Here is a 26512-nt window from a genome sequence, read left to right on the forward strand (position 1 = left end):
CAGCACCACTTGTTAAAAAGGCTCTTTAAAATGTGATATATACACACAACGGAATATTACTCAGTCATGGGGAAGAATGAAATGATGGCCTTTGCTGGTAAATTAATGGAATTGGAAACTATCATGCTAAGTGAAATAAGCCAATCCCAAAAAACCCAAGGCCAAATGTTCTCTCTGATATGAAGATTCTAACACACAATAAGGGGTGGGAGAGGGGAGAATAGAAGTTCATTGGATTAGACATAGGAGAATGAAGGGAAGGGAGGGGATTGGGAATAGGAAAGACAATAAAATGAATCAGACATAACTTTTCTGTGTTCACATGTGAATACATGTGACTCCACATCATGTACCACCATAAGAATGGGAAGCTATACTCCATGTATGTATAATAAGTCAAAATACATTCTACTGTCATGTATAACTAAAAAGAACAAATGAAAAAAAAGGCTATCTTTTCTCCAACGTATATATTTGGCACTTGTGTGAAGTATCAGATGACTGGAATTATGTGGCTTTGTCTTTGAGTCTTCTATTCTATTCCATTGACTTCTATGTCTACTTGGATGCCAATACCATGTTGTTTTGTTACTATAGCTGAGTAGTATAATTTGAGATCAAGTATTATAATGTCTCCTGCATCACTTTTCTTATTCAGGGTTGTTTTGGCTATTCTGGGTCTCTTATTCTTCCAAATGAAGGTAAGAACTGATTTATCTAGTTCTGTGAAGAATAGCTGTAGGAAAACTAGCCTTCTATATTTTAAAATTCCTTATAAACAAAACATAAAATGAATATTGAGACATAAACATTTGCATCACACACAATGGGGAAATGGACCAAAGACACATAATTCAGTCATTGTTTTTGAGAGGAAAAGAAATTGACTGGCTGTGAGAATGAGGAAACTCTCTATACGAAAAATTCCATATCATGATAGAGGTTTGGAAGTCTCAGATGTGTGCGTCTATTAAATTATACACATACAATATGTGCATTTCACTGCACATAAATTATGCCTTGATATATAGTTCCTATAACAGCTATAAGAAGAAACAATGCATAAAAAATGGGCAAAGACTAAACACAAGAAAGCTTTTGAAGAACTACAAATTAACAGTGAAGTTATGGTATGGTCTCCAACCACATAAATAATTTTGAAAAATAAATTGAATTAACAATGATACCTTTCCCCACAAATTGATTCTCTCATACATTGTTGGTGGGTATGTAAATTGGTGCAGCCTCACTGGAAGAAACTTAAGAAGACAAAAATATTTATTTAATGCACATAATCTAAGATGCAGTAATCCCAAATTTACAAATTTAGATAATCTAGCAGGAGTATATCAGTATGCTTATATAAAGACATTTGAGCTTTGTGTTTATAATATAAAAATTTGGAAACCACTGTAATATTCATCACTAAGCAAAAGAATTAAATGATGTTATGATAATACTTAATGCCGCTGAATTATACACTTAAAAATTGTTGAAATGATCAATTTTGTGTTATGTATATTTTCTGCAACAAAAAACAAAGTACATTATGACTTAGCTATACAACAGAATACTATACAGACTTTTAAAATAGCATAAGGATCTCTATATACAGATTTTGAAGTATTTCATAGCTTATTAAATAGGCATGCTTTTAGGTATCTATATGTATGTAACTGGAGAAATACATAAGCTTTTTTCTTTTTTTTTTTAAAGAGAGAGTGAGAGAGGGAGAGAAAGAGAGAATTTTTTAGTATTTATTTTTTAGTTTTCGGCGGACACAGCATCTTTGTTTGTATGTTGGTGCTGAGGATGGAACCCGGGCCGCATGCATGCCAGGTGAGCGCGCTACCGCTTGAGCCACATCCCCAGCCCCATACATAAGCTTAAAAAAAAAAAAAAATCTTGCCATTTGTGGGCATGAAGATGTGGCTTAGACTTGAGCACTTGGCTAGCATGCACAAAGCCCTGGATTCAATCCCCAGAACCACAGACAAAAATAAAATGAAACAAAAACAAAACTTGCCATTTGTGGTATTGGCTTATAGAGCAAGTTTCATTTTATTCCATTGTTTTACTTTGTATATCTCTATATTGGTTAAATTTATGGATGAGCACATGCTTGATTCAAAAATTGAAACAGGTTCCAAGGTATATTACCATGTTTTCAAAGAGTGTGAAGATGGAAGAAGTAGCACTGTGTTCATAAAGCATATAGAGACTTCAACAAAGGCAGAACTCAGGACTGTGACACAAAGACTATTATGAGTATGGAGGTGTTGAGATTGGCCTGTTACGCAAACTATGGCATTAAAATCGAGTGCAAATGCAATAAATTCTTATGTAAATGTTTTAATTCTAATTGGATAATGGTAAATGTAATAATTCTAATTCAAAATGCACTGAATACGATATTTTAGGTGGAAAGAGGATGGCTGGGGCAAACAGCACTATGGAGGCTCGGTACTGTGTGCTCCTGTACAGAATGAAACAGACCAGCTCTCTCTACAGAGCAGTCATGCGAAATCGCTCACCTTGGCGTCCACTTTCAGTGTCCTTGTCCTCCTCTCCAATAGCTCACTTCTTTTATTTCACCCTGTTTCCTCTTGCAAAAAAGAGACAAGTTCACAATTTGACCCCTCCCCCCCCAAAAAAAAACAGGAGTCAGTTTCTGGTAACAGAATCCTTCCCTGTCCTTGGTCTATGCTGGTTCTATGGGTGGTTTCTTCAGGACTTGTGCCAACTTCACTTCACAGTCGATGAAGGGATTTTCTCACAGAAAAAAAAAGCATGATGTGGATGAGGCAGATTGGAAACCTGACTCCTGAGAATCTGTGAAGATCCTATTGATCTGAGGCTCGGGGCATGGATGGGTTTTGAAGAGCAGAGTCTTCCATCACCTTCCATAGTGTCATCATAGTCCACATCTGCAATGTCTGCCTTCCTCAGCCTAGAATAGATGTCTGCAGAGACCTGAAAGCAAAGTCACATGGATAGGATCAGAGGACAACAGACAAGGAGAACATACCAACAGCAATTTTGTGTTATGTATATTTTTCTGCAATAAAAAACAGAAGTCTACCAACCCTCCTCTCCAGTCATCTGAATACCTCCCACCATGGTGCACACACAGCATGTAAATAAGAGCCCCTTAGAAGATGGTGACTACCCATGAGCATTTTCAGATGGCCTGCTGCCCACTGGAAGTTTACAGAGGGGCTCCTTCCTGATGAGCTGCAAAGTGATCCAAACAGATAAGGCCTTCCCTCGTCCTCCCGGGCCACTGTCATGGGCTACCATTTTTAAAGATTTCAGAATTGGAAACTAAATTTAGCATAGCACCAGAGTTTCCCAAGGACTTGAATTCTGTCCTGAGATATCTGGCTGCCAGAGTGCACTGCACAAAAATGCTAAGCACCTACTCTTTGTGCAGTTGGGATACCCTACAATTTTCTGAAAGTGACTTTGTGTCATCAGTGATAACTTGAATTGTTTGAGATTTGCAAATCATTGATATAACACAAATCACTATGAGCTTAGTTTTGTTCAATATTAATTTAGTTTGCCGCACACTGTTTTGTTGACCTTAACAGCACTAAGTGATATGTGTGTGTGTGTGTGTGTGTGTGTGTGTATTCCAACAGTATTTTAGGAAAAATATTTTCAAATAAATAGAATTTTTAAAAATTTGGTATGGTTTAGATAGGAGGTGTTCCTCCAAAGCTCATGTGTGATATAATGCAATTTCATTTTAAAGATGCAATGATTGGGTCATGAGAGCATTAATGGGTCATGAGAGCATAACCCAATCACAGCATTAATCCACTTCAATGGATTAATTTTAACTGTAGGCAGGAGGGTGTGGCTGGAGGAGGTAGGTCATAGGGGAGGGGGGTACCTTCAAAGTATATATTTTGTGAACAGAGCTCTCTCTCTCTGCTTTCTGATGGCCACATCGTGAGCTGCTTTCCTCTGCCATGAAGTTCTGCCTCACTTGAGTCCGGGCAATAGAACCCATTTATGGACTGAGACCTCTGAAACCATGAGCCCCAAATAAGCTTTACCTCCTCTAAAATTGTTCTTGTCAGGTCTTTTGTTTACAGGGCTGAAATGGCAGCAATTGAACTACAAATCACCCATAAGCCGATTGCTAAAGCAAGTGAACATGTAAGACTCCAAAACTTCCTTCCTTGTACAGAAATTCCTCCATTGTGATGGTAGATAAGAGATCATGACATTTTTTTTCCTCTAAGTGTCTATCATTTAAGAAGTTTGCGAACCGTCCTCAGGGAAAACAGAGAATGTGCATGGAGAAATGAACAATAGGAACCAGTCTCACCTTATTCTCCACCTGTGGCCTCATGTGTTCAGCTGTGAAAGAAAAAAGTGCATGCTGTGAGATTCTACTTATAGTTAAAGTCTTTCAATAAATGCCCAATAATAAAGGCTTCTTCATCTTCTGGGTATTTCCCTTAGATTGATTTCCATTACTATTATTATTATTATTTTGCTTTTCGATCTAGTATGACGACCTTAGTATCCAAAGGAAAAAATGATTATCTTCTTGGTTCCAAGAGAATGAGAGACAAAGGTCAGAGGCAAATTCATCCCCAGCCTCAAGTCTCACCTGCTCCCGATTCCTGCTCCTGCTGGACATGATAGACCAGGGAGTACACATCATCCCCACGCATGACATTCACTGCAAGAGAAGAAAGGACTCTTTGAAGTAGGACAGAAGAGTGGACACCCGAGGAATTTTCAGGAAGCAGGTTTATTGACTTCAGGGTTCAGAGGTGGCTCTCGCCTAAGAATTCTTTCTCTGAGCAAAGATTTTGGAAATTCTTTGAGCTTTATACCCAGTGGTGGCGGGAGGAGGTCCTTGGAGATTCACAGGACAAGTTCTCTCTGTTCCATCCCCGAGACTAGACACAGGTTTCACAAATTTTTTTTCTTACCAAGGAAACAGAGATAATATCATTTTTTACAACAAGTTTGCTGACTTGACTATCACAGCTTTTGTGTGCAAACCTGGCATATACAAGAAAGAGGAAATACCCACCACAGTAACCTCTGCAGGCATCCTGCTGATCTGACAAGAGGAGAAGCTTTATTATGGCAAGGGTCTTCTGGATGTGGGGGAGGTCTCTGGATTGCTTCATTTCCCCCCTTTGATGATTTTTATTTCAATCAAAGATCATCATCTTCTTCTTGGCTTTAAAGCTTTATATAATGTCATGAACTCAGTTGTTTTCTTTCTTTTAACAGCTATTTTTATAGTAGACCCAATAGTTTTAATGCACAGGGAAGCCAAACGTGGGAGTAATAAATAGGTTAACAGCAGAAGACCTGCTATGCCAATTAAGCTTTTAAATCCACCGAGGGCTGAAAACCATCCTGCAAATAGTGAGATTGGATTCCAATCTTTCATGCCTTTCCAGGTTTGGACGGGCACCTGTGCTAGTTTTCTGATATTGCTGGCTATGTCTTTAAGTGTCTGTCCGTGGTCATCTATTTGGATGCGACAGTCTGAACCGTTAAACTTTTCACGTACTTCCCCTTCCTCAACTAGTAGGTAATCTAATGCCAAGCGGTTTTGATAGATAGGCACTCACATTTGGGTCTGTTGTGTGGCCAAAGGCTGTAGCAGTTTGATTAGTAATAATTTCCAGTACAGTTTGCAAGTGAATTATCCAGTTTAGCACATAAAGAGTTCTATAGCACCAACTGCCATGCTGTGCCCAGGTAGCAGGACCATAAATGGCTTCGACATCATGACAAAGTCCCTTCTTTCTATCATTCAGTTTACTCTGTGTGTCTACAGCCTGTCCCAGCCCTGGAGGCTGATGATCGTTTATTTGTAGAGGAGGCGGGGACACAGCAGGATCAGGTTTGGCCAGCAGAGGTTAGCTCATGTGTGAGACAATGCAAGAAAGTTTAAAGGTGGAATGACTGGGTTATGAGTCTTCACCTAACCAGTGCATTAGTCCTCTGCTGGGTATTAACTGATGGTAACGGTAGGCAGAAAGGTGTGGCTGGAGGAGGTGGGTCATTGAGACTGTGCCCTTGGGGTACACATTTTGTCCCTGGTGAGGGGACTTTGGCTCTGCTTCCTGATGTGATGTCCTGAGCTGCTGTCTTCTACCATGCCCTTCTTCCACGATGTTCTTTCTGCCTACCTTGAGCCCCAAGGCATGGAGCCGGCCGTCTATGGACTGAGACCTCTAAACTGCAATCACCAAATAAATGTTTCTCCACTAAAATTGTCCTTGTCAGGTCTTTTGGTCACAGTGACGAAAAGCTGACTCAAATGCTATGCCTACTTTGGCCCAGGTCATTTGAGAAACTTTACCATTTTCGTATACAGGCGGTAGCTGCACTGGGTCAGGTGAGTTGAGATAGTTGGGTTCTTGGGGTTCAGGACTGGAAGGGCTCCTACAAACACAGAAACACGTGTGAGCTGTCTGGAATAGCATTCAAGATGTCCCAGACCTATCTATCCGAGATCGTAAAACAGCAAAGGAGAGAAGCTCTTTAAGGAAGAGTCCTGGACAGAATATCAGTCCAGGGAACTGGGAGGCACACCCGTACCATACAAGCCGTGGCCCTAAGTGTGGACACTGCAGTCGCCCTAGTGCACATATTCCACAGGTCTTAGCTGACCGATTCACTGTGGGACAGCCCACACCTGAAATGATGTCACTTACGTTATAAAGGCTCACTAATTCCTGGATAAAGAAATAATGATTCACCCCAGAGGAAAACAGGTGGCTGACCAGAATAAGGAACTTGAAGAAAAGGCAGAATTAAACAGGCATCTATGGAATGTACCCCTGAAAGAGGGTCACTCTGATTTGGAAAAAAAAAAAAATCTGTTTATTGTTGGCATAAACAATCACACTATAAAATACATCGAAGAAACACTGGTAGCCCTAGAAAGAAGTATTTGAAAATGTTTTCTTCCTCTAAACTTCTAAAGAATGTCATCAATAATTTTTCAGTATGTTTATTCCTGTCTAACATTACAGAAATGTGTGTATATCTCACCTACCCTGAAATACTTTGGGACTCCCAAGATCTTTCCATATGTTCATGTGTCTCTGCAGCCTACAGACCCTTAGACATTGCCTGAGACATTGACTGCTTGAACAAATAGACAGTCCTGGTCAAAGCAATGTAACTTTCTTATTGTGAAGATGTATTGAGAGGGATAGACATAGGAAAAATGATTAATTAGTTATTATATGAAACTTAAAAGACCAGAAGTAGAAAATTAAAGTACATTGAACTCAGGTGTGATTTTTAGGTATGAGAAGATAGGAAAACAGCTTCCCCCCCCCCCAAAAAAAAGGACAATTCAGAGTTAATTTTTTTTCCTGCATTAGTAGTACCTACAGAGAAAGCAGAGGTCTTACCTGTGTGGGTCCCTGGTTGAGCATCTTTCTGAAAGTCAAACAAATGAGTGAACCTGTCAATGGAGGAACCTCCTTCTCGGCTCCCTTATAGCCTTGGTACACAGGGATGCACCTCCTGCCAGTATGCCCACTGTGGATGCCACCCTGTGCCCAGAGGACATCTGGGCAATTATTTGCAGAGCCTTCCTTTTACAAATGAGGAGGCTCAGGTCCAGAATATAAATGAGCTGCCCCCAAGCAAAAAATACTGGAGCCGGGAGTGGAGCCCAGGTCTCTGAACCCTCATGTCTATGATGTGAGGATGAGAATCTTATCCTGCCCCAAATCCTCACAGGCAGGTGTTGCCACAGCCATGTTATAGTTGAGGTGCCCAAAGATGCTGGAAAAGTCTAGAATTTAAATGAAAATCTCACATTGTCCTCTCCTGCTCCATCTCCCACTCGCTCAGTGGAGAACAAGAGCCTGGAGCTCAGTACACCAAGGAATACGTAACTGTCATTGGTGATAAAGTGGGAGGCTGAGTCACCCGGAATTCATAACGGAAGAGAACCGTGGGAGGCCGTGTGACCCGCTGAAGCGTCTTGGAGAAAATGGCATTTCCACTGAGGAGTGAAAAAGTTCCAGCAATGATTAGAACATGTGGATATGTGAATGAGCTTTGGGGGGAGTAGGGAGTAGCTTTTGGCAAACCCAAAAGATAAATAAGACTCTCTGCACTGACTTTAGAGCTAGGAGAGGAGCGGGATAGCTGGAGTTGTTTAGCGCTTTTCTCTTCCAGGGGCTGACTGATTAAAGTACTATGTTTCTCTATAAAAAATTAAATCACAGAAGAATATGATATCAGCTGAACCTCAATTGATGACATATGGGGACTAAACAAATTTTACTAAAAATTGGCTAAATTTTGCAAATTGTATACTGCAAAGGATAAATATATGGCTAAAAGAATATATTTATCCTTTGCTGTTTGCATGTTACCCTCCCAGCCTATTTCAGTGAAATCTGAGGTCACAAAATACCCACCTCTATAAATACTAACCTATTTTTCTCTTGAGCCAGTAGCAAAATAACAGGACTGCAGTGATGAGACCAACGCTGCCAAGCAACCCCTCAACGACCCCTGAAGTAAGATGTTCGCTTCTGGGTTCGGCAGGCACTGAGGGGGAGACCTGGGGGTGAGCTGCTGTAGGAAGGAATTGAGTTTGGGGACAGACCTCTTGGTACAGGCTCTGCTCAACGGCTGCTCTCCCAGGACGGATTCACTTATTTATTTAGGGATCTGCAGCTGTTCACCTTGATGCAAGAAGAGAGGCACCCAACCTCCAGCTCCTCCCACAGGACCCTCGTCCTGAGTAGAGCAGCAGAGGCACTGGGGTGTCAATGGGCCTCTCCTGGGGTGCTGGGGAAGAGGCTGATGGAGACAACGCCACCAACAAAGCTATACCTGTGAAATTGAGAGTCACCGCCTCACTGCGCTGGGCACCCTGGCCATTGTCGGCCTCACAGGAGTAGTTTCCAGAATGTTCTGCAGTCAGGGAGAGGTTGAAGGAGGCTCCTCCCCCAGAGGGCGCTGAGCTGTTCCCCAGGGTGACGTCCTCATGATAAAACTGGTACAGGATCGGGGGAGAGCCCCCCAGGGCCTCGCAGTGAAGCTCCACCACGTCCCCCACCTCAGCCTGGGCCCTGGGAGCCCTGAGGGTGAGCACAGGGCGGGACACTGGAACTGACAGAGACAGTGGACTGTCAGAGACGTGTCTCCACTGGTGCACTAGACCCATAATCCCTGCTTGTCCCCAGAGACTCCACCCCACGGAACTTCCCCAAGGCACCCCAGGGGAACACGGAGCCGAGCTGGCCAAGCTGCAGGCACCCCAGCACCCCAGGAGAGGCCCATTAACACCACTCTGGAACTCACTTCTGACAGTGATGTCCACCAGTCCGCTGAGGCTGGGGCCGAAGCCGTTGTCAGCTGCACAGTAGTACTGGTCGGAATCACTCTCCGTCACTGGTGCGGCCTCGAAGTTTGCTGTCCGTGAATGCTGGGTCTTGGTTTCCAGGTTTAAACCCAAATGCCCTTTGTACCAGACGAAGGTGATGTTTCCTGTGCCCTTAGCCACCGAGCAGATGAGGACCAGTGTGTCTCCCTTCATCACCCGTCCCCCGGGAGGCTGAGTCTCCAAGCTCACGTCAGAGACAGGGATTCCTGCACAAACAGCAGATAATGTGGGAGAAACCCAAGTAGGGAGTGTTTGGGGCCCAGGGAGTAGGTATGGGGTCTTGAAGGCAAAGCTGGAGGCAAAGTCATGATGTATAAAGTTTGACTGGAGGAGAAAGCTCTACTGATTTGGAATCACTTCTAGTTTGGTGGTGATGATAGGGTTAGAAAGATACTAAAATATCACCATGGAAAATGTGGTGTCTCCTCTTTGCCTAGGACAATGTGACTTCCATTCCCCTGAGTCTCAAGCTTTCTTTTTTGAAGGCACAGTAGTATAGTGATTACAAATCCAAATTGTGAGTCAGTCTGCCTAGGTGTGAATACTGGTTCCAACTCTTGCTTGCGGTGCATGCTTGATCAAATTACTTTTATAAGACTCAATTTCTCATCTGTAAATGGAGATGCAATGATAGTTATCTCCTGCAGGTGTGGGGCTTCAATTAAACATATATGTGAAGCACTAAAATGGCGCCTGCTGTGTACGAGCTGTTCAGTGGTTTTTGCTGTGGTGGAGATGGCAGGTTTAGTTTCACTAGTGTTGAGTTTTTAGAAGTCTGGGACTCCCTAATATTCTGGAGGTAGTAGACTTGAATGTCATACTCCGGCCACACCTCCAACTCTGTACTGGCGATTGAACCCAGGGGTGCTCTACCACGGAGCTATACCTCCAACCCTTTTTAAATTCTTATTTTGAGTCAGGGTCTTGCTAACCTCAAACTTGCAATCCTTCTGACTTAGCCCCCCAAGTCACTGGGATTGCAGGCGTGCACCCTGGCACCTGATTAAATGATGGGTTTTTGCAGGAGATCACGTCAGAAGTGTCAGTCTGATATGGTATGATATGGTTCATAGTAATAAAATTTTCTTTTTGTACTCTTTCAAAATCAAGCCCCACCACCACCACCACCACAAGTCTTCTCCAATAGTCTATTCCACACACTTCTGCCAAGCCTTCTCTTGCCACCTGGTCAAGCTGACCCTGGAGAGGGAAGGGTACCAGGAGAGCTGAAGCCTCCCTCCACCTCTTCCATCCCAGGGACAGGAGAGGTCACCTGCCGTCCTCTCCCCAGCAGACTCTGGAAGCACAGGCCTTAGACACTCACTCTGCACCCGGATGTAGGAACTCCGGCTCTGTTTGGGGGGGTTATTCCCGGCTGTCGTCATGGTACACCAGTAGGTCCCCGAGTCCTCCTTCCACACAGTGGGGATCTGGAGCTTTGGGGAGCTGCTCCGTTCTGATCCCAGGTTGTGGCCATCTCTGAAGAAGCTGAACTGGGGTTGGACAGGTGGCGGCTGACCAAGGAGCGGGGTCTCACAGGTCAGGGTCAGTGAGCTCCCCTCTATGGGCCTGGAAGGCCTGGCTGTCAGCATAAGGTGTAGAAACAGCTCTGGAGAGAATAATTAAACAGAGTGCAGGGCCGGGGGGTTCACAGTTCCTGGTGAGAGGCATTCCGTCCTCAGCCACACAACACCCCTATGTTCCCTGAAGTGGCCCATGGGCTGCCCCTTGCCAGGGACCCACCCTGTCCCTCCTCACACGTCCTGCCACGGGCCACAGCAGCCACTTCCAGAAGGCAGCACTGTGACTAGGATCTTATAATTCTTCAAGTTTCTACCCAGGAACTAAAAACCCCTTTCTGGAAGCCAGGGCAGGAATATTGAAGACAGTCGCTGCAGTTGGCATTGGAAATGGGGAAGCTTTGATTTTTAATAAAAGTGAATACATTTCTTTGGACCCTGGTTTATCATCTGGTTGTTATTTTCTTCTGTTCTCTTTTCCCTTCCGTCTCAGACACCTGCTGTTTCAAAGACAGAATGTGGACCTCAAGAATCAGTCAGGGTGGGAACAACAGAGGAACTCAAACCCCTCTGTGTCGACTATGTCCGGTCCCTGCTGTCGCTAGTCCCATTGCTGGGAAGTGCCCTGTGGACACCCACACAGCCCCGTTCCCCTGATCTGGGGAAGAAAATCTAGTCCATGCCTTAAGCCTCAGGGGTAGATCCTTTGGGGCCTTAGGGACTTGTTTTCTGGGTAAATAAAGATGGTGAAGGTGCATTCTACTCTCCCCTTTCCCCTTAGCACTCCCAGTTGCAGCAGCCTATGAAATCTCACAAATCTTTGGGCACGTGTTTATCCAACTCTTAGAGCCTCTGACATGTGGGAGATTCATTTTTTTTTTTTTTTTTCCCTGAAAGAAACCTCTTCCTCTCCTCACCAGATGCCAGCGATGAGTACTCTGGATCACAGAGAGATGATTCCTAGACTAAGGTCTATCATTTCCAATTCTGCCCCGCCCCCTCCCACAAGGCTTTCCCCAGGTCTTTTTAAACCTCAGTTCCATCTGTGGTTACCAGAATGTTCCCTCTGACCTGAGGCATGGAATACCCTGTTCTTTTTGTCCTCGGAAAGCTGGTCCCCAGAGGACAGAGGAGCATTACAGCTTTTGGAGCTGAATAGAGGAAGGAATAAAAAAGGCATTAAGGCACCCGGAGTCCACTCAAGCTTCTATCCAGGGCAGAGGAGCAGGTGGAGCTGGGAGCCACACAGACTTGCAGGTCAAGCTTGTCGCCAATATTTCCCAGGCGAAAACAGAGATTACCTGGGAATTTTGTTTCTTTATCCTTGATGTAACTATGGATTTTTGCTTAGGCTAGAATTTGGCCCCTGAGTTTAAGGGTAAAGGAGAGACCAAGAACAAAGCTCATGTGACATTAACACCAAGCAGGAGCTGGACTTGGACAAATATTAGGGAAGGAACTCAGAGCGCCAAGGTGATTCCGATCTCTCTGGTCACAGGAATCCCTGATCCCCGGAGGTAGCACAACGTCCTCTCTTAACCTTTAGGTTAGTACCTTATGCACAAGACAGCGGTTCTAGTAAATATTATATTGGAGGCTGCTTTCGTGAGATTTCTCATGGCAGAAGACTTTCCTACCCACCTCTTCTGAGAAAGGCAAGACTCTGAATCAGGATCAGAGCAATGAAGTACGTTTGCATAAACCAGTCAGAGAGAGGAAACTGAACTGGGGCAACAATTGTGGCTGCAGAGCTAAAAATAGGCAGGAGGCACAGTACAACTGTTGCACGTGGCCTGGGGACGGACTTCAGTGTTGTTCTCCATGGCTCTGTGATTTCAGCATTTCCTCCATCACCCATGGCAGAGTCCCCAGGGGACTTGAAGCCCCTGGGGCAGGGAGGACAGATTATCTTCTAACGCCAGCCTTTGGCACCCTCTGCCTCTCTTGTGCAAATAGCATCTTCATCCCTGTGCTGAGACTTCCCAGAAAGGAAGAAGGCCAGGCGAGACCTGATCACCCAGCTGGGCAGACACGGGTCAGCAGCCTGGGCTCAGGGGAGCCACTGATGTCCGTACACCTCAGCAGCTGTCACCAGATGCATCTTGGACAGGTAGGGGCTGCTCAGAGGGCCATCCACAGGTCTCCTGATCTGACCTGAGTGACAGACTGTGAGGAAGTAAAGGAAGTGCAACTCACCGTCAGGTTCGCAGAGCAGAGCTGCAAGAAAATTCAGGAGACATCAGCGCGGAGCAGGAAGTCCTACAGGCAGACAAATGTGACTCCTCTAGGACTTTCCAGCAGTAGACCCTCCCTCCTAGTCACTGCCTCCTCCTCCTTTCACTTCCCTGATTTATCTCCCTCCCCTTCCTTCCGTCTTTCCTTCTCTCTGTTCCTTTACCAACATTCCTTATCACCCACAGAACACCCATCCCCAAAGCACTTCTTTTTCCTATGATCATAATTTCCAATAACTTTTGTCATCTGTGATTCGGAAATGGTAACTTTGTTGTTTCTTAATTTTTTTGTCGTGCATGATAGTTAGGCATAATATTGGGGTTCATTTTGACGTAATTCTACAAGCATGGAGTATAATTTGCTCCAATTCAGTCCCCAGTACTTCCCCTCTCCCTCCCCTCCTCCCCTGCTTTCCTTTCCTCTAAGGGTCTTTCTCCTATTTACTTACAGTTTTTTAAATTAGTGCATTATAACCTTTATCTTTAAAAATCTATTTATTTTAATGGGCGCATTACAATTATACATAATGGTGGGATTCCTCTTTTCATATTCATACTTGCACCATCTAAGAACGTAATTTGATCAATTTCGTTCTCCATTAAAGCTTTGCTTTTAATTACTTAACATCCCTCTTCAGACTTCTTATTCCCATTTCCACCTCCTCCTGTCAAAAGTCTTGATGATCCAGTCAGGACTCACTGTCTCAGGACCACAACACACTCAGGCAAGGGGGTAAGGGTCTCATGGCTAAGGCTTGGAGTCCCTTGTTTTACCAACTTGAGATCAGAAGAAGCTTAGATCCAGAGAATGGATAGACATTTCTCCTGATTCTCTTCTAGCGCAAGGATTTCACCCCACTCTGGTGTCATAATGGTCAAGAAGGAAAAAATTGGGGAGATAATTTAGGCTTTATAACCAAAAGGCAGAGATTTGGATCTTTAGTTTATTCTTACAAGCTGTGTGGCTCTAGGAAAAATGTTTCTCCTCTCTGTGCTTTGGTTTCTTTTTCTATAAAATGAGATAATAATAGTACCTGCCTGGCAGAGTTTTTGTGAGGATTAAATGAGTTGGTACCCACAAAATTCTTAGAATAGAGCCTGAAACTTACTTAGTATCCAATAAATATTGTCTTATCACTATTCTGTTTAGTCTGAGATGCTCATTGTTTTAGGTTAAATTCTTATTTGAATTATTAGTCTCTCAAGCAGGGGGAGCGAAACATATTTTAGGTATCCATCCAGACAATGAGTCGTCTTTCAATGCCTTAATTTTCATTTCATACAAATCTTTGATGCATTATTGCATTCTAAAATATCAGAAATTAGAGGTTTTGTGTTTTTGCTTTATATTATTTGGTATTTAAATTTTTATTGAAACCTTATAAGACAAATCCAAGTTTCCTTTAAGTTGTACTGCACTTTTTTATTTAATCTTGGGGTCTTCTAAAAAATAATTTTGAGGGTTTACTGTATGCCGGGCATTGTGCATGGCACCAGGTTTACAGTAGGGAATATGACCAAGAGTCTGCGGTGTCAAGAATTAACGCTATGCTGGGAGGGAGACAATGACAAAATAAATGTAGGATGGTTTCCTAGAGTGGTTGGTGACACAAGAAAAACAGAGCAGAGAAATAAGTTACAGAATGTCTTAGGATGGTCTTGACTGTCTCAGTAGATTCAGAAGCAAGACTTTGGAATATCTGGGAAAGTGCAACTAGCAGAGATAAAAACAGCAAATGCACAGGCCGTGGGGCTGTGGGGATGAGCTTGTCTAGGGAGGAAGGAGAAGGCAAGTCCTGCACCTGAGCAGGTGGGGGACAGTGGAGAGCATCAGCCTGAAAGGAGCAGGCAGGAGCCAGCCAGTCCTGGGGGTCTTTATGGACTTCAGAGCAGTTTTGGATTTAATCTAGATGTGATGGGGACCCCTGGACGGTTCTGAGTCAATTTCCAAGTTCAGTCTGACATTGGTCAGGAAACAGGCTGTAGAAATGCAAGAGAGCTCAGGAGAACGTTAGTGGGAATCTAGGAGAGCAGGGAATGACGGCTTGCTTAGGCAGCACTGATGCTGCACAGTGGTCATGTGTTAGCATGAATTTTGAAAGTAGAATTAATATGAAATCTAAAGTACAAAAGAAATAGATGAATTAAATATGACTCAAAATTCTGACCACAGCCACAGGAAGAAACGTGTGATAGCTACTGAAATGGAGAAGATGTGGGGAGAGATGGGTTAGGTTTGGTGGTGGTGGCCGGTAGAGGTGGAAGGTCAAGAGGTCTGTTTGAGTTTAAGATGGTCACTAGGGGACTTGGGGCTTAGCTTTGCGGCAGAGCACTTGACGAGCAGGTGTGAAGTCCTTGAAATGCCCAGCACCAAAAAGAGAGAGAGAAAGAAAGGAAGGAAGGAAGGAAGGAAGGAAGGAAGGAAGGAAGGAAGGAAGGAAGGAAGGAAGGAAGGAAGGAAGGAAGGAAGGAAGGAAGAAGGAAGGAAAGAGGCTATTAGATACTTGAGTGTCCACTGATACATAAAAGGTGCCCCAAGAGGCTGAGGAGTGGAAACTGGAAACCGGGTGAGGCCACATGGACGTAGTGGACTTGATCAGCAAAAGCAGTTTCCGTGGAGCAGTGAGTGAAAGACCAATTAAAATGGGTTCAAGAAAGAAAAAGGAAGGACTACAGAGACCTAAAGCCATTTGTCAACTGTCAGGGGTTACAGAGAGGGGACCATCTGACATGGAGAGAGTGAAGGGGGAGAGGATGTTTGAAGTGAGGGAAATGGGTTTTTGAAATGTACTGGTGGCCACGAGACCCTAAACCTTTGTTTAAAAAATCCCAGATACTATTTCAAAAAAGCAGATCTTAATACAATTAAAGACCAAATATGGAGTTTAAAGAAAAAGATGGAAGGAAGTGAAACAAAGACCGTAACTCACTGAAAATTCATAAAGGGAGACAGAAAAAGGATGGGGCAAGGGGGTGGGTGCGAGAGAAGATACTGAGGATGGTGGGAGAGGAGGCAGAATAGGTGACCGCAGGGGACAGCGAGTGGGTAGATGTGGCGGCAGAAGCATGAGGACGTTTTCTTCTGGTGGTTTTCATTTTATCAACGTGGCATGAAGCCAGGGTATAAATGGGAATCAAAGGGGTCCATCTAAGGGAAAGAAGGTGTGAAACGGTGGTCATCGTGGGCAGGAGAAGAGGACCGTCAGAGTGCAGGAAAGTGCCTGGCAGGGCTCAGAGCTGCCTGAAATTTGGGGTCCCACATTAAATGGAGATGTCAGATGTCTAAAGTCCCGTCCAGCTGCTCAGGCACACATGTAAAGTGTGCAAAAAAAAAAAAAAAAAATAGGGTTGAGCAGGACAGTGCTGTGGGGAACGAGAGACTAAGGGGTGTCGTGGTGATGGACTGGGGAATCTGCGTCCCGTGGGGACGGAGCACATGATGTGTGATCACCCATCATGGAAAAGCAATGCCGGGCGTCACAGACACCTCGGAGACAGTGTTAGAGAAAGTGGCCCAGGTTACAATGGGGTGGGGAGGAATCCTGAAAAAGGGGGTGATGATGAGTTCTAAGGCTTGGCAGTAGGAATGGGGTGCACAGAGGGCTAAGAAAAAATAATGCTGATAATGATAAGAAGAAGGGAACTGGAGGGTTATCTATGTCCTGCAGATTTTTTTTGGCCTGGCTGTTGAAAGCATCAAGAACAAAGATAGAATTAGGGGTAGAAGGAGAGATGGGCCGTGAACACGTCTTAGATAAAAACTGAAACGATGATTTTCCTCAAACTCTGCCTGACTCTGATCTGAGATGTGCCGAGCCCCCCTGAGCCTCGCCAGGCAGAGACTCGGTCCCCAGGAGTCCCCATAGATTGTCAGCCAGTGGAGCCCCAGTGTGATGGCTCCCCAGACCCTGCTCCCAGCTGTCCGACTCACCACAGATAAACAGCAAGAGCCCCGGCCGCATGAGGACCAGACTGAAGATGGTTACATGAAGATGCTTCTTACACAAAAATAACGCACCTCAGGTCAAGAGGTGACAGCTTTCAGGTTTGAGGAAGTCAGGAACGGAAGTTTACCCTTCAGCGCACGTTTATAGAAATAGAAGAAGGAAGAAGAACCCCCCAATGGGCCAGGCTCAATTTCTTCTCCTATGAAGGCTGAGAAAAATCAAAGATATTCCTTTCTGTAATTTGGTGCCATTCCACAACCCAGAGACCCTGCGCATCCATCAATATTCGAGGGCCTCTTTTAAGAACTCTGGTCTCTCAAAGACAGTTTCTGACTTCAGTGGGTCTCACCAGGATACAGACCTCCTGAAATTCAAGTGGCACACTTTCATCTTTGTCCCCTCCACGGTCTCATCAACACACCCCTGTTTCCCAGCAGTCTCTAGAAAAGTCACGCCAGGCAAACACCGTTGAGCTACGGGTCGATGGGGCGGTCACCAGGTCACAGCTGTCTCATAGGATGATCTGCACAGGGTCCAACTATTCATACCTTTACAAGCTTTCATACTGGGACTTTTGGTGTGCCAACAAGTGAGCATAAAACAGCTGAGAAACAAAATCATGAGAAATTACAATTCAATTCATAACAAAATGTTTCGGTACATGAAAATAAAATAGAGAAAATAGGCATATGCAAATCAGCCCCTGAACACTAGGGAGGAGTTCGCCATTTACCCCGACTGACATTTGGGATGTTTCTCTTTCTTCATCCCAAGTCTGGATATCTAGAACCCACTCATGGCTTTCCTTATCACTTTGAACTACCAGTTCTTGGTACCTGAAGCCTGTGTGTAATTCAGATTATGAATTAGAGAATAAAATACCTTAATTTCCAATTTTTTCAGTCTTTGAGTATTTAGGATTGCAAATAGACAGACCAAAAAAATGGAAGCTGAGCCATTAAGAAATGTGGAAAGGTGCCATCCAATACTGACATCTGCGTCCAGGTATCAAGTCCAAAGAGGAAGATGGAGGGAAAAAAAAAAAAAACAAGAGTGGTCAGTGATGCACGAAAATAAAGGAAAGTGAGAGCATGTGGGGAAGCAGACGAATGGTCCCCAGGAACGGCTGAAACCGGACGGTGGGCCCACACCTTTGCTCCCAGGCGTGAGAAAGCCTATGTGGAGACAAGGATGGCCAAGGTTAAAGTGTCGGGGACAACACAGAAGTCTCCTCTTTGAGACTGTGGAGTCCATAGTGCAAGCCCGGGGTGTAAAGCTGCTCTTGCATACTCGGTGCTGCTTTGTGTCTCTTCCCCTGAGGTCACGCATGTCCTGCTCCAGTGACCTCATGACTTCTGCAGCCAAAAATGTCTTCCTCCTTCTCCACAGACTGAAAGGCTTTTTAAAAATCAGTTTATTGAGATACGTTGAACGTACATTGAAGTGAACCCATTATAAATATATGATGGCGTGGTTTTTGACAAAGGTCTACATTGATGTAAATACAATCACAATCATAAGTAGAACACGTCATCTCAACATGCTGTGTGCATGTGTGTGTGTGTGTGTGTGTGTGTGCGCGCTCCGTCCTAGTCACCCCAAACATCCCAGAACTATATAATTCTTGATCAACTCAGATCAGATCTAATATAGATTAGATCTGTCTTTTCTATTAATAAATAGAAATACAATGTTTATGATTTTGTTTCTGTTTTCTCTTCCCCCACCCCTGACTCGGAAAGGAACTCAAAGAACCCTACCACTGAGCTACATCACTACCCTTTCTAATTTAGTTAAATTAATTAGTTTATTTTTGTGGTATTAGGGCTTGAACCCAGGGTCTTGGGCACATTGGGCAAAGGTTCTACCACTGAGCTACATCTCCAGCCCTTTTTTATTTTTTATTTTGAGAGAGGGTCTCACCAAGTTTCGAGGCTGGCCTCAACTCGCCATGGTCCTGGATGAGGGCTAGGATTTGTCACAGAATGGAACATGCCAAGAAAACAGGCAATTAAAGAAAACGTGAAGAAGGACACACACACACACACACACACCGTAGCCCAAACTTAGCCAAAAAGTTTGACCCAGTAAGGGATATGCCAGAGGCAAGAACCCGCGGAGCATGGCATATTATATTGTGGCTATCTTGTTCGAGGACAGTGTACCCATCCTAGCTTTCACACAGGATAAAAGGTTTCTAGAGAAAATGAAGTAAATTACACAAAGAGGAAATCACGATGCTCGAGATTCTGTTGAAGTAAATGGGGATAAAATCTGCTTCTGGGGGTGATGAGGAGAAGAGCATCACGTAGGGCAGAGGAATGTGGCAGAGCTCACCCCTGGGACCCACCATCAGGAGGAGAATTCTCATCACAGGACGCATCTGAAGGCTCCGCGGAAAAGCAGAACCCTTTGCTCCATGAAGCAGCGATGAGAACACAGAGGAGACCCGGGCTGAGATGCGGAGTCTGGAGAATCAGGTACCACTGGCCTGGTCTCACAAGCTGGGCTTGCCTGCTAGAGGGGAAGCTGTGATGTGACTTTCATATGCTGTCTCCGTTGAGCCATGGTGTCCAGATATGTGGCCACGCATTCCGGATGTTTCCATGACAGTGTTTTCAGCTGATATTAGCGTTTAGATGGCTGGACACTGGATAGAGCAGATTGACCTCCATAATGTGGGTGAACTTCATCTAATTAGTTGGAGGCCTGAACAGAAGACTGGCACCCCCCTCCCCCGGCTGTGACAGCACACTTTCCTTCACACTTGAACTGCAACATCAGCTCATCCCTCATTTTCAGCCGTTGACCCACCTTGTAGATTTTGGACCTAACAACCTCCATAATCCACCTAGCCAATTCCTTGAAATAAATCTTCCCTAAATATACAGTCCTTCCTCAATATCCACAGGGGTTTAATTCCAGACTTGTATGAATATCAAAATCCACAGATGCTCAAATCCCCCGTATGAAATAGCATAGTACTTGCATACAACCTATATGAATATCCTCCTTTACACTTTAAAATCTCTGGATTGCTTAAAATACCTACTGTAATATGAATACTTTATGAATATGAATAGCAGATATATTGTATCATTTAGGGAACAATCAGGTTGGTTCAAAATGTGGTTGCAGAATCCATGGGTATAGGGGGCCTACTGTAAAATTATACTCTATTGGTTATGTTTCTCCAAAGAACCCTAATACAGAAGCTAACAAACTTTCAGAGGAAGAATCTTGATATTTTTTGAGTGGATAAAATGTGACTCACAGAGTAGAAACTGGTTTCACAGCACTGTAATAGGTTAGATTATTGTTCCCTTCTTATAAAAGATGTATATGGGTTTTCTCATTGTCAGATGATCTTCTCAGGTATTTTGGGGGAGAAGTATATGTTCCTGATTCACTGGTCTTTGACCTGGCTGTGTGACATATTTTGGGCAAAAAGATGTCAGAATACAAGCATTTGATGTATCCAACAAGACACCACTTGCAGTTCCATGGTTGGGCTTGGCTGCTGCTTCAATCCAGACCCCAGAACAAGAAAATAGTTGGAAGAAAATTAAACAGAGCCCACATCCTAGAGCCAAATTCAACTTAGGCCAGCTGAGTCCAGCAAAACGTCAGATGATTTGCAGCACTTAATTTGCCTGAGCAAAACAACAAAAATTTACATTGTAAGTCATGAGATATTGGTGAGGTTTGTTATCACAGAAAAAGTTACCAAAATCGGCTGGGTGCAGTGGTGCACGCCTGCAATCCCAGTGGCTTCCAAGGCTGAGGCAGGAGGATTGCAAGTTCAAAACCAGCCTCAACAACGGCAAGGTGCTAAGCAACTCAGTGACACTCTGTCTCTAAATAAAATACAAAACAGGACTGGGGATGAGTGGTGGAGTGCTCCTGAGTCCAATCCCCAGTACCCACCTCCCCCCCCCAAAAAAAAAAACTTACCAAAATTGCACATTGCATTTGTAGCTGGGCATTAACATACACTATCACTTTGATTTTATTTTCAAAATAATACTAGTCTTTTAAAAATCTCTGCTCTGTCCTATTAGGGGTACATATTTTCTGCTCTTCATATTTCCATAAAAGGTAGGAATTTGTCTCTATATACCTCAGGAAGAAAATTTTCAAGGAGACTTCGTACTTGATTGGTGAATTCATCCCAGAGACACATAAGATTAGCCCTGGCAAGGTCAAAATACAGGAAAGAAAATATCAACAGTAATCCCTGATTATCTGATGAGACAGGGGAAACATCTTTGAAAAACATGAGTTTAGGGAAGGACTTTACCAATTTGTGAAGTCTTTAAGAGAATTCTTTAAGAAACCCAATTTGCTCTATGGAGACTTTCAGTTGATATACTAATCCCATCCAGAAATATTCCCACAAATACATCCAGAAATAATGTTTAATCAAACAGCGGAACACCTCACGACTCAGCAAGTCAACATGTAAAATTAACCACTACAAGTCCCCTCGTCAACTTGGCAACCATCTCCTTAAACCTCACTTAATCTCTAAATAAAATCAATAACGAGGCTCTCATTCCACCTAACGTGATAAAATTATCTTGCAAAAAACCAAAAACGCTCTAGCCTCTAATTCTAAAGAGGAGGTAAAAATCCTTGAGTTAAAACTTCTTTCTACCCCATAGTTTACTTTCATGCTAATTCAACTATACTTAAATATTGTGATAATAAGTAATACATTTTGTGTTATAGGATAAAGGAATAAGAATGGGAAAAAAAGCAGAGATATTGTGTATATGTCAAATATCTTTATTTTCCTCCCTTTACAACACACACACATACACCCACAAAAACACATTCATGACAAAAAGAGAAAGAGTATTCAAAGCATTTATCCTTATCAGCTCTGAAATACAAAAATTTCCCAGATCATATCTGCAAGGCCAAACCTCTACCTTGAACTGTTTTGTTTTGTTTTGTTTTTTGATACCAGGGATTGAACTCAGGGGCACTAGACCACAGCCCTATTTTTTTGTGTATTTTTTTATTTAGAGACAGGCTCTCACTGAGTTGCTTAGCACCTTGCCATTGCTGAGCTGGCTTTGAACTCATGATCCTCCTGCCTCAGCCTCCCGAGACACTGGGATCATAAGTGTGCACCACAGTGCCCAACTTCCCCTAAACTTTTAATGAATATCTTCACATGGAGATTCAGTATGTATCAGACTCAATATGTTCAAATAGAGCTTCTGATAGTTGCTCTGCCCAAAACCTGTTCTTCCGGAAGATTTACCACAGGTCAGTAAGTTTGATGTGTCTTAGGAAGGGATAGAAAACTCATGTGGTTGGAATGAGCTGATAGGGGAGACATAGTTTGGAGATATTGAGAATTGGAGTTTCAGATCACAGTAATAAAAAATATATATATAATAAATTGAATAGTGAATTTTTGGTTTCCCAGTACATATAAAAATTATGTCCCCACTATACCGTAGTCTATTAAGTATGCAATAGCAAGTATGTCTAAAAAGCAATGGCTGTGCCTTAATAAAAAATGCTTTATTGCCACAAAATGCTAAGGATCATCTGAGCTGTTGGGAAAATGGCGACAATGGACTTGTTTAATGCAGAGTTGCCATAAATCTTCAATCTGTGAAAAGAAATAAATAAAACAATATCTGGGAAACACAGTAAAGGAAAGCAAGTAAATAAAGTAAAATAAGGCATGCTCGTATGAGATAAGATTGGGGGAGTAGGTTGGGACCAGGTCATGCCAAGCCTCTTAAGCCAGAATGAGACATTTCCATTTAACTTATGCACAATAGGAAGCTCTCAAAGGGATTTAAGCAAGGTTTTGTAACCTGATTTAAATTACAACAAGTTCTAATTACCTGATTTGGATTACTACAACTTCTAATCACCAAAAATGATTAAAATTTCACCAGATAGTAAAATTTAAGAGAGCCTTTTTGGAGCTGGGGATGTGGCTCAAGCGGTAACGCGCTTGCCTGGCATGAGCGGAGCTCTAGGTTCTATCCTCAGCACCAACCACATAAAAATAGAATAAAAAGATGTTGTGTCCACCGAAAACTGAAAAATAGATATTAAAAAAATTCTCTCTCTCTCTCTCTCTCTCTCACTAAAAAAAAAGAGAGAGCCTTTTCAACATAAAATAGGCAGAAAAAATGTCTATTTTCTATACCCCACCTTCATTGGATCTCTAATTAATCTATTTTTTAATGTGGAGGTGATGAGCTTTAAATTCCACTTATGTAGAACAGATAGATTGGACATTCATCCAGCCAGGGGCACTCAAGAGCAGTATCTCTAAGTGGTACCTCAGCTGTAGGCTGTTTCCTGTGTTTTCAATTCCATAAATATGATTTCATGAATGCAAAGAAAATTTATTTATTATTAATAATTGAGCTGATACAATCAACCTTGTAAAAGATGAATGAATCATCTCTTTATTAACTTGAAAATAAGAAAACTGTCTGTGGTTCTTTTGGTTGGAAGCACAAAAACCAACATAAGATGAACTCAACAAAAACATTTTAAAAATCATTATGAACTCCCAGCAGTCTGTCGCAGAGCCTAATGCCAGGAATGCTGTCAGAGCCCAGGAAAAGAAAAGAAGTGGAAAATGCTGTCCAGGATGTCTGTGTCTCTAATGTATGCTGCTCCCTGTACACATTTCATTATTATCTATCTCTGTGAAAGGACCTCAACTGGTTCTCTGATCCGTGTGGTATGTGCCTCCTCCAGGTCCTAGGCTGACTGACTAGACAATCAGCTACTTGGAGAAACTAATCTACTTTTGATCACAGTTCCCAATTCCTGGAAAGGACTAATTGATCCAGCTTGGGACAGTTGTTCCAATTAACTGTCACCGGGAGGAAGGACTGTGTTGTTTAAAAATCTTTGTGAAGCTCTCTCCATGGACATACTTGGGATAGTTTTTAGTGGAAAAAAGGCTTAGGAGACTATTAAAAATAAGCATCCAAAATATAGCTAATTAATAGTGAAAATATAATTAGGAACGATCTCTCATTTCCTGATTAGCCCAGAAAATATGTTTAGAGGTTTTTAAGAAAGCCAAATGATAACCAGAAAGACTTCAGTGAGCCTTGAAGCAGTGCAATTGATTTCTTCAAACAATCTTCCTGTGTTTGTCCTGCTACACGTGCTGGAAATACACCACCCTGATCCCTGAGTGCTCTAATACAAACCACGTCTGTTTCCCAATAGAGTCGCAGTTGGCTGAGTTTGGGTGAGAGACTCTGTTCTACCCTCCCATTCAGAAATCAGGCTCCTCCACGGTTGGACTCAGCCTCCCTCATGTGTACCTGGGATTCTCTCCAGTCAGTCAGCAGGCGGGGAGAGAGTTCACAGTGAAGGGAAGCCTCTGCCGAGGATGATACATTCTTATTAGACTTTCTAACACCCTGTCAGGCTTCCACCAGATCTTGCTTTCAGTGTGGGAATCGCTCTGTGTTGTGGTTTAGATATGAGGTGGGCCCAGGAGCTCTGGGTGAGACATTGCAAGAAAGTTTATAGGTGAAATGATTGGGTTTGAACCCAATGAGAGTTTGAACCTAGTCAGTGCAGTGATCCCTGATAGGGATTAACTGGGTGATAACTGTAAGCAGCGAGGGTGTGGCTGGAGGAGATGGGTCATGGGGTCACTTTTGGGTATATATTTTGTGCATGATAAGAGGAGTGTCTCTTCTTCTTCTTCTTCTTCTTCTTCTTCTTCTTCTTCTTCTTCTTCTTTTTCTTTCTTTCTCTCTCTCTCTCTCTCTCTCTCTCTCTCTCTCTCTCTCTCTCGCTCTCTCTCTCTCTCTCCCATGTTCCCAGTGGCTTTCCTCCACCACACTCTTCCACCATGATGTTCTGCCTCCTCTTGGGCCCTGAGAAATGGAGTTGGCCATCTGTGGACTGAGACCGCTGAAACCATGAGCCCCAAATAAACTTTCCCTCCTTTAAAATTGTTCTTGTCAGGTCTTTTGGTCATAGAAGTGTGGGGGGGGGGGCGGGGGGCGGGGGGAATTGATTAAAACATTCGGTCTCTGGCACAAGCATTTTTAAGGTTGGCTCCCAGGAGTAGTCTTACTGGGTTGGAATTCTACAAAACAAATTTAATTGTAGAAATTAGGAAGAAACCAAAGTTATTTTTGTGAAATTCTAACTCTATTCTGCTCTATTAAGCATAAAGGGACTTTTCAATTGAGAAACTGATGTGACTCCATTTTTAAAAATAAATAAATAATAGCAGCTTCTACCTCAAGGCCTGTCTAAGGAAGGGGGCGTGACCCTTGTCCTTGGAAAGACCCACAGAGCACTCCTAAGCACATACCCACTCTGCTGAGTTGTTTGTAAATAACAGGAGCGATCTGAGGCACCAGGTGTCCCTGACTCAGTCAGGCTAGGTGAGGGCCCATAGCAAGCCCCTAGCAGCCACCAATCATCATGAGACAGGGAAATACCTGGGATGCCAGATGACCCCGCAGTAGTTTATGGTGGTTGATAACATGTTGGGAAACCATGTAGTTTAGCATGTACACCCCTCGTGGCCTAAACCAATCAGTTCAAAGGAATCCCCTCTGGTACTAACCAATCACCCCTACCCAACTTGTTGCCGCCATTGAATGTGTTAATCAATGTTGAGTTGTTGTTTGATTTTCCTGTGGTATGAAATGATTTGCTGTGTGATGTTGTGACACATAGAGTATCCCCACAAAACCTATAAAATCTCACTGAACAAAGGACCGGGACTCACTCCCTGGGACCGCTGCGTTGGGAATAGTTGTGAGTCCAGGCTCGAGCTTGCAATGAAGACTCTTGTGTGATCGCATCGGATTTGGCTCCTGGAGGTCTATTGGGGTCCCACAAATCTGGCATAACACAATGACTCAATCAAGGCAGTTTAGCTTGCCCATGGATTAGAGGTACAGAATCTTAGTCCTTAGGGAAAATCAGGAAGACTTGTGAGAGCTGATCATTTAAAGGCAAAGTATGTTTGAAGAAATAGGATAGATCCCAAAATGTCTGTTAAGACTTGTTTCTCTTTTAAAAAACAATGTTTCTCTACCTATTTTCCCATTCATTTAACTATTTGAGCTACAGTGGAATAGCTAGTTGGGAGATGGAAACACTCTCCAGTATCATTAGTAGCCATATGCTGAGAGCCACAGCCGAGTCTGTATGGCCCCTGGCATTTTGCCAACAGTATTGGTTGACAGGCGAGGCATTACTATCCGCCTCAGCCGCTACTTTTGAGTTCTCACACTACTTTGGAGTTCTCGTGGGGATTCCCAGGGATTCCCCGAGAGTTCCCATTGGTTGGGGAAGTGCAGGAGGAGGGATTTCCGGGAGAGATATTTCCGGCTGGGGGTTCCTAGACGAGCTGCGTGGCGTTCGGAG

At 43.4% G+C, this 26512-nt stretch overlaps 1 protein-coding gene across 1 annotated transcript; it reads right to left on the reverse strand.

The window, feature by feature from the left end:
* Positions 1–2745: 2745 nt before the first annotated feature.
* LOC143403526 (Fc receptor-like protein 1) lies at positions 2746–11001 on the reverse strand. The gene is made up of 9 exons (XM_076861578.1): positions 10734–11001; positions 9328–9615; positions 8857–9135; positions 8452–8595; positions 7413–7440; positions 6350–6432; positions 4628–4699; positions 4340–4371; positions 2746–2973 (listed from the first exon to the last, which is right to left on the reverse strand). The coding sequence occupies exons 1-9, from the start codon at positions 10999–11001 to the stop codon at positions 2746–2748; spliced, it is 1422 nt and encodes a 473-aa protein (XP_076717693.1).
* Positions 11002–26512: the final 15511 nt, after the last annotated feature.

This window comes from Callospermophilus lateralis, chromosome 7 (genome assembly GCF_048772815.1).
Source record: "Callospermophilus lateralis isolate mCalLat2 chromosome 7, mCalLat2.hap1, whole genome shotgun sequence".
Classification (NCBI taxonomy): domain Eukaryota; kingdom Metazoa; phylum Chordata; class Mammalia; order Rodentia; family Sciuridae; genus Callospermophilus; species Callospermophilus lateralis.